Raw genomic sequence first — 8,215 nt, 5'->3', positions numbered from 1 at the left:
GCTTAAAGGGAGTGTTCGCGAAAAATGAAAGGGGGTATAGTCTTAGTGCGATAAAAATGCGCTTTTGATCGCTACTAATCTTACTTCTAATGTGGCGAAAGGTAATCGATGACTAAAGGTTGTAATTTCTCAATGATGTGTTTGAAATTAAATTGATTTTTTACGGTCTAAGTAGTATGTTGCAATTTTCTTAATTTGTATGGGCGCTAAGTTATTCTTTAACAATTTTCTCCTTATAGCCGCAACAGATATAAGTAAGATTAGTAGCGATCAAAAGCGCTTTTTTATCGCATTAAGCCTATACCCCCTTTCATTTTTCGCGAACACTCCCTTTAAGTCTCAAGAAAACTGGGTATTTCAGGGGAAACAATTGGTTAGTTTTTGAACTAATGTCCCCTGTAATTGTAGCCCTGTATTTTGCGCTGAATAATATGTTAAAATATGGAGAAATTAAAGAGCCAAGTAAATTAAAACTCCCCCCACCACTCTAACATTATGAGGTAATTAAGTGATGTTAATTACCTCACTGCATAATTAATTAAGTAAACAATGTAAAAGTGTGAAGTAGATACGAGGAAATATGTGTTAAAAATTGAACAATGAAATTTTGAATATTTTCGAGAAATCTACAGTGTACTAACACAAATTGCGATAATAATGATTATACTAATTTATTATTAAAGAAAGTTACTAGTTAACCACGTCCTTTTCTCCTTTCTTGTCCTATCCTTCTTGTATTTCTCTTCCTTGCCCTATCCTTCTTGAATTTCTCTTCCTTGTTTTATTCTTCTTGTATTTCTCTTCCTTGTCCTATCTTTCTTGTATTTCTCTTCCTTGCCCTATCCTTCTTGTATGTCTCTTCATTGTCCTATCCTTCTTGTATGTCTCTTCCTTGTCCTATCCTTCTTGTATGTCTCTTACTTGTCCTATCCTTCTTGTATTTCTCTTCCTTGTCCTATCCTTCTTGTATGTCTCTTCATTGTTCTATCCTTCTTGTATGTCTCTTCATTGTCCTATCCTTCTTGTATGTCTCTTCCTTGTCCTATCCAATTCTTTTATTTATTTTCCTTGTCCTATCCTTCTTGTACTTCTCTTCCTTGTCCTATCCTTCTTGTACTTCTCTTCCTTGTTCTATCCTTCTTGTACTTCTCTTCCTTGTCCTATCCTTCTTGTACTTCTCTTCCTTGTTCTATCCTTCTTGTAGTTCTCTTCCTTGTTCTATCCTTCTTGTAGTTCTCTTCCCTAACCTTCTTGAATGCATCCTTCTTGTATTTTCTTCCTTGTCCTATCCAACTTTAACTCTTCTATATCAAATTCTTTCCTTCTGATCCTTCCTGAATCTCCTGAATCTTATGTTTCCCACGCCCAACACCTCTTCTCCCATACATATGGCTTTTTGAATTATGTCATTATATTTTACAAACATATACAGGGTGTCCCAATAAACATGGGAATTCACTGACGAATTCTATATCGTCTTTGACTGAATCCGAGAAATCTGTAATCCGTAAGATTTTCGTCTGCTATGTTTAAAATTTGTTTGTTTTTTGTTTTGACTGCATACGGTTGTATCTATAGTCAAACAAAAGTATACTGCAAACAGAGTAAACTTGTCCGTCTTCACTGTTCATCTTACAGAAACATCATGGACACATCTTTACAGCCATTTACCGTTTTCATTAAATAAACTCCAGCAGACATAAAAATATGATGGTTTTAGAAATTAGGTATTACAATAATTCATAACAAAGACGATATAGAAGTTTTCACTGAATTCTCATGTTTATTGGGACACCCTGTATATTAATTCTTCCTTAACGCTAAAATAGTCCAAATATTTCTTTATTTTGCTAAATACTTAACATATATTTTGATTATGGCGTCCAGAAAACATGTATATTCAAAACTTAAAATCCGAGTTTGCTCCACAGGATTCTTCCGCTTTTTTGTTCCGGGATTTTAACCTTCTCTTGAACCTGTTCTTCTCCTCGCCCTACCCTGGTCTGAACCTTCTCCGGGTAGGACGGAAACCTTAGGGATTGTATGATACTTTGTCTGAATCTAGTGGATGGATCTTCTCTTTTCTTCCTGAAATCATGATTTTTAAGGTTGGAAGTAAGTACTAGTTTGTTACTGAGAACTGGGTACGGTGAGTTTAACTATAAGTTAACCCATCTCAAGTTCAAGTATAGCTAAACTATTCGTACTTTGTTCATTTAACTTTCTCTCTTCATAAATTCCGGACTGCGGTGATTCATGTGCACTTACAGGATGAGACTGCAAAGACGACATGAAGCTCAGATAATATCACGACCCCAAGGTTAAATAAAGAAATCAAGTTTACAGTTGCAGAAAATCGTTTAAATATTAGGATACACACAATATGAATTCCGTACAGTCGTCTCTAAAGTATCATCCTTTGTGAACTCTAGTTCGTTAATACATTCAAAAAAATTTTTTAATGGTGTTTTAAATCAGCTTTTCAGCGGGACTCAAACAACTGGGAATAAGGAAGACCACTCTATAGATTCAAGTTATGATTTTAATTATCAAAGAACACGAAACACAGCAATTGTGCAGTGTTCACTTGATAAGTTCATTCTAATGCTACTGGTAACATTTTTCTTTAGAACAGCATCCAAAACACAATAGATTTATAAAATGTCGCAGTGGCGTAAATAAGGGGGGTTATTGGGGTTACTTCCCCCCCCACCCCCTAGAATCCTGGGGGTAATTACTCCCCCCTAGAATTGGGGACACAAATATCCCCGTTTAGTAACTTGATCTCCATTCTCCATGTCCATGATTACCATTAATTATTAGGAAAAATATTTAAAACATTTTGCTCTTCGCGCAGCTAATCTTACTCAATCAACTTTATCAAAGTAACATAGATAAATTTTACCCAAAAATCGAGTTTTTAATGCAGTAGCGTACTTCCACTATATGTCAAATTAAGTATAATGCTCTTCCGGAGGTAAAAAAATTCTAGGGGTGGGTATAAAAAAAATTCGGCGCGCTTCGCGTACCACATTAAAAAAAATATACCCCCCTACAGAATCCTTATTTACGCCCCTAAAATGTCGTCTTTTATTCCAAAGATTTATGGTCCACTGTAGTATTTTTTTTGGGGAAAAGGGACAATTAAAATAAGAAAAAAATATTTCCAAAAACTAATGAAATTCTTTTTTTAGGTGATAATATTTTTTTATGATTTTGTGATTAACCTGTAATTTAAGAATCTTCCGACCCAGGTTCCTGCAAATAATTTACTTTTATAGTTTGAATTTAATCTCTTCATTTATATCTTTATATCAAAAAAAGCGCTCTCTCTACTTAAAAGAATCAAGTAGAGAAAAAAATCTAAATCTAAAAATGGCCTAGCAAGAATAAAGATTATTAACAAGTTGGCTGAATAAGATAAACAAAATAACAAACCAGTTGGTTGAATAAGATAATCTAAATAACAAACCAGTTGGTTGAATAAGATAAACTAAATAACAAACCAGTTGGTTGAATAAGATAAACAAAATAACAAACCAGTTGGTTGAATAAGATAAACAAAATAACAAACCAGTTGGTTGAAATAAGATAAACTGAATAACAAACCAGTTGGTTGAATAAGATAAGAAAATAACAAACCAGTTGGTTGAATACGATAGAAAAAATAAAAAAACCAGTTGGTTAGATAAGATAAGAAAATAACAAACCAGTTGGTTGAAAAAGATAATCTAAATAACAAACCAGTTGGTTGAATAAGATAAAAAAATAACAAACCAGTTGGTTAAATAAGATAAGAAAATAACAAACCAGTTGGTTGAATAAAACAAGAAAATAACAAACCAGTTGGTTGAATAAGATAAAAAAATAACAAACCAGTTGGTTAAATAAGATCAGAAAATAACGCACCAGTTGGCTGAATAAGATAAGAAAATAACAAACCAGTTGGTTAAATAAGATAAGAAAATAACAAACCAGTTGGTTGAATAGGAAAAGAAAATAACAAACCAGTTGGCTGAATAAGATCACAAAACCTACACTCAGTATTCCACAGCAGCATATGATAACTACCTAATTATAATTTATAAATAACAAAAGCTAAAAAAAATTAATAAAAATAAATTTAAACACTTTTATGGAAAAGGTAAAAAAAAACCACTTAATTTCGTAAATTTCGGTAATTAGGGATTAAGACATCAATGCAAACCTTTGAACTCTATATTAACCTCTAATTCTGACCTTCAATATTGACCTTAGTGATTACCTCTTCTGCTCATTTCGCATATTGACCCCACCTATTGTCCTCAACTATTGACATCTACTTTGACTTCCACCACTATTGAACACTTTTAACGGTACCAGTACAAACGTCGGACGCCACAAACGTAGGACAGTACAAACGTCGGACCAGTACAAACGTCGGACTAGTACAAACGTCGGACTGGTACAAACGTCGGACCAGTACAAACGTCGGACGGTTACGTACATTTATAAGAAAAAACGTCGGACTTGGTAGATTTTGAATGAACCATTGTTTTAAAAAATTGCAATCTATGAATTCTACAAGATCATACAGTTTAATCCCTATATCTTTGCAACCCGATGTTGTAGATGTTTCCAAGAACAGTTCGTGGACTTATTGCTATATTTCCAGAGCTTTCTTTAACTACTTGTTTTTCTATTTCACGTACTCTTTTCTTCAAAAGATCACTGTCATGAGTATGCTCTCCCAGGAAACTGATAATCTTATCATTCTCATTATTTACAACTGCTCCTGCAGGACAAGAATTGTTTTTCCTTTGAATGCATTGGTAATAGGTTTTGTTGGGTTTCTTCTTTGTAACCATACTGATTTGAATCAAGTAGGTGCCTCAATCTAGTTAGCAGTCTCCTCGTCCATGCATCCAGACTTTGTGAAATTATGAATTTTTAACAAAAAAAATGGGAATTTTTTTGAGAGAAAATTGCGAATTTACAAGGATTTCAATCTGAAAATTCAAATATATTTTTTCTCCTCCTTGGTCCGACGTTTTTCCTTATAAATGTAGCCGTCCGAAGTTAGTACTGGTCCGACGTTTGTACCAGTCTGACGTTTGTACTGGTCCGATGTTTGTACTGGTCCGACGTTTGTACTGGTCCGACATTTGTACTGTCCGACGTTCGTAAGTCTTATGTTTGTACCGTCCGACGTTTGTGGGTCCGACGTTTGTACTGGTACCGAAATTCTCATAAACTCCTTTCCTTTCTTTTTTCTATTTTGACCTTTACTATTGTCCTCCACTGACGACACCTGTTATTGACTTCCAATATTAATTTCTAGCATTGGCCTTGACTATTCACATCTATTATTGATATTCACATCTATTATTGACCTCAACTGTTGACCTTGACTATTGATCTCCACTATTTACCTCTCCTATTGACCTCTACTATAACCCTCTATTATTGACCTCTAGTATTGACATCTAGTATTGACTTCTAGTATCGACCTCTAGTATTGACCTCTAGTATTTACCTCTAGTATTTACCTCTGGTATTGACGTCTAGTATTAACCTCAGGTATTGACCTCTAGCATTGACCTCTAGTATCGACCTCTAGTATTGACATCTAGAATTGACCTCTAGTATTGCTCTCTAGTATCGACCTCTACTATTGACCTCTTGTATTGACCTCAAGAAATTGACCTATAGTATTGACCTCTAGCATTGACCTTTAGTATTGACCTCTAGTATTTACATCTAGTATTGACATCTAGTATTGACCTCTAATATTGACCTCTAGTATTGACCTCTAGCATTGATCTCTAGTATTGACCTCTAGTATTGATCTCTAGTATTGACCTCAAGTATTGACCTCTAGTATTGGCCTCTAGCATTGATCTCTAGTATGGACCTCTAGTATTGCCCTCTAGTATTGACCTCTAGTATTGACCTCTAGTATTTACCTCTAGTATTTACCTCTAGTATTGACCTCTATTAATGAACTCGACTATTGACCTTTGGTCCTACCTGATGCTGAGGCTGAAGGCCAAGTGAACGGATAGGATATCCCAGACCATGTTGCTGTTGTTATATTAGAGATAGAACTAGATACAGAGTTCCAGTAGGTTATCAGAGCATTCCCCATTCTATACAAACTAGATTTTATGATTATAACAATATTGATAATGAGAAAAATCATGGTAAAATAGAAATCATTATAAAATAACAATAATGATGATAATAATAGTACAATATTAATGATATAATTACGTCATTAACGATGTTTAACCACTATAGTACCTTAAACTTGTTTAAATCACGAATTCCATAAAATGTACTGCCGTCTCTAGTCATGAATTCCATAAAATGTACTGCCGTCTCTAGTCACGAATTCCATAAAATGTACTGCCGTCTCTAGTCATGAATTCCATAAAATGTACTGCCGTCTCTAGTCATGAATAAGCATGATTTTACAACTAAGTTTAAAAACAGACTGAACCCGGCAGGAAAAATAAACCAAGCAAAGAATATTACAGGAAAGAAAAGGGGATAGATAGATAGAAATAAATGAGATAGATAGATAGCTGCAGTGTTACATATATCCATGTTGTGTGACGATTTTTTGAAATAATAATGAATATGTTATGATTAGTCTTTATATAGAGATTTCACTTCACTATGCGTGCAGAGAACAGGATGTACAACGTAAGGCCGGATAGAGAATATATGGATGTACAACGTAAGACCGGATACAGAATATATGGATGTATAACATAAGACCGGATACAGAATATATTGATGTATAACATAAGACTGGAAACAGAATATATGGATGTATAACATAAGACCGGATACAGTATATATGGATGTATAACATAATACCGGATACAGAATATATGGATGTACAACATAAGACCGGATACAGTATATATGGATGTACAACATAAGACCGGATACAGAATATGGTCTCAGAGAGGGAACAATATAATAGGAAAAGACGTTAATTAAACGAGGTGGTAAAAAAGACAAAAGCATGTTAATCCTATTTATACTGAACTCTGGTTTCATGACTGGTTCTCGGAGGGGGGGGGGGTCAAATTGCCCCCCTTCTTTTTTCTTATTGTGATACAATTCTATAACATTTGATACGTTTTTGGAAAGCCCTTTGGCTTTACTTCAATAAACTGAAAAAATGGCATTTGCAAAAAACCCAATATTTATTGCAGAATCTAGCTATTAAGCAAAAAATTGTGCAAAGAAGAATTGCGAAAATTGCAACAAATTATATATTTATTTACATATTATATATCGGCCCAGCGAATTCAAATCTGCAAAAATATTTTTAAAATTCTTGAAACCTAAATGTGTATTCAAGAAAAACTGAAAATATGCAAATTCCCTTCAAAGGCATATGTGCAAAAATCTGTGCAAAATTTCTTTGCAAAATTGTGTAAACTGGTTGCTTTTGTTAAAGTCTTTCCAACGAGCTATACAGTCTTGAAATCCAGTGACTGGAAGTAGGTCTAAATATAGATTTAGTTCGGTATAAGTAAAAAAGGCATTTAGACAGTATGCCTGAGGAATCAGTAAGTTGTAAAAGCTCAGCTTTTAGCCTTAAGTGATGGGCGTTTGTTAGTTAGAAAAGTCAGAAAATTTGAGATTCCTTTAGTAAATGCCTTACTCTTTAAACTGCTTCCAGACGCGTATCAATCCAGGTACAACTCGTCAGTTATCAATGTCAGCACAGAAACAAGCTAGTAAACTATCAATGCCAAACATGGACACAATCTCGTCAGCTATCTATGCCAAACACGGGCACAATCTCATCAACTATCTATGCCAAACACGGGCACAATCTCATCAACTATCTATGCCAAACACGGGCACAATCTCATCAGCTATCTATGCCAAACACGGGCACAATCTCATCAGCTATCTATGCCAATACAGACACAACCTTGTCAACTTGTTGGTTAAAATGTGGAACAAATTACTCTCTCACCATAATAAAAGCCGAGTCTATTCCAACTAATGTATTTGAGGTTTCTAGATGTTACAAATTAATCAACGTAGTTACAAGTTTTACGTCGTTATATACAACACATGATTAAGCTAATCATGTTACGTAGTTATATACAGCGCAGTTAAAATATGAAATATTCATGATATGGGGTTAACGTAGATAATTTAACATGTACAATGTAGTTCAGGTTTTACAGATAAAGTGTTACAC

The 8,215-nt window shown here is 34.3% G+C and overlaps 1 protein-coding gene across 2 annotated transcripts; it reads right to left on the bottom strand.

Moving 5' to 3' along the window:
* Positions 1 to 1,841: 1,841 nt before the first annotated feature.
* On the bottom strand, positions 1,842 to 6,940 carry LOC111696646 (uncharacterized). 2 transcript variants are annotated; one of them, XM_023466320.1, is made up of 5 exons: positions 6,283 to 6,940; positions 6,010 to 6,128; positions 4,009 to 4,071; positions 3,228 to 3,258; positions 1,842 to 2,088 (listed from the first exon to the last, which is right to left on the bottom strand). In XM_023466320.1, exons 2-5 carry the CDS (start codon positions 6,125 to 6,127, stop codon positions 1,908 to 1,910), a joined length of 393 nt encoding a protein of 130 aa, XP_023322088.1. In that variant the 5' UTR covers position 6,128; positions 6,283 to 6,940; the 3' UTR covers positions 1,842 to 1,907. The 2 variants fall into 2 exon arrangements, with proteins under 2 accessions (XP_023322088.1, XP_023322089.1); XM_023466321.1 differs by lacking the exon at positions 4,009 to 4,071.
* Between the last annotated feature and the right edge of the window lie 1,275 nt (positions 6,941 to 8,215).

This window comes from Eurytemora carolleeae, unplaced genomic scaffold, assembly GCF_000591075.1.
Source record: "Eurytemora carolleeae unplaced genomic scaffold, Eaff_2.0 scaffold99, whole genome shotgun sequence".
Classification (NCBI taxonomy): domain Eukaryota; kingdom Metazoa; phylum Arthropoda; class Copepoda; order Calanoida; family Temoridae; genus Eurytemora; species Eurytemora carolleeae.
The sequence above is the reverse complement of the archived record's forward strand: the minus strand, read 5'-3'. Positions and strand labels throughout refer to the sequence as shown.

Coding starts and splice junctions, on each gene's coding strand:
- LOC111696646 (XM_023466320.1), bottom strand. CDS start 6,127: ATGGGGAATGCTCTGATAACCTACTGGAACTCTGTATCTAGTTCTATC. Junction 4,072..6,009: donor GCCTTCAGCCTCAGCATCAG/GTAGGACCAAAG, acceptor AATTATAATTAG/GTAGTTATCATATGCTGCTG. Junction 3,259..4,008: donor TGATCTTATTCAGCCAACTG/GTTTGTTATTTT, acceptor AATTATTTGCAG/GAACCTGGGTCGGAAGATTC.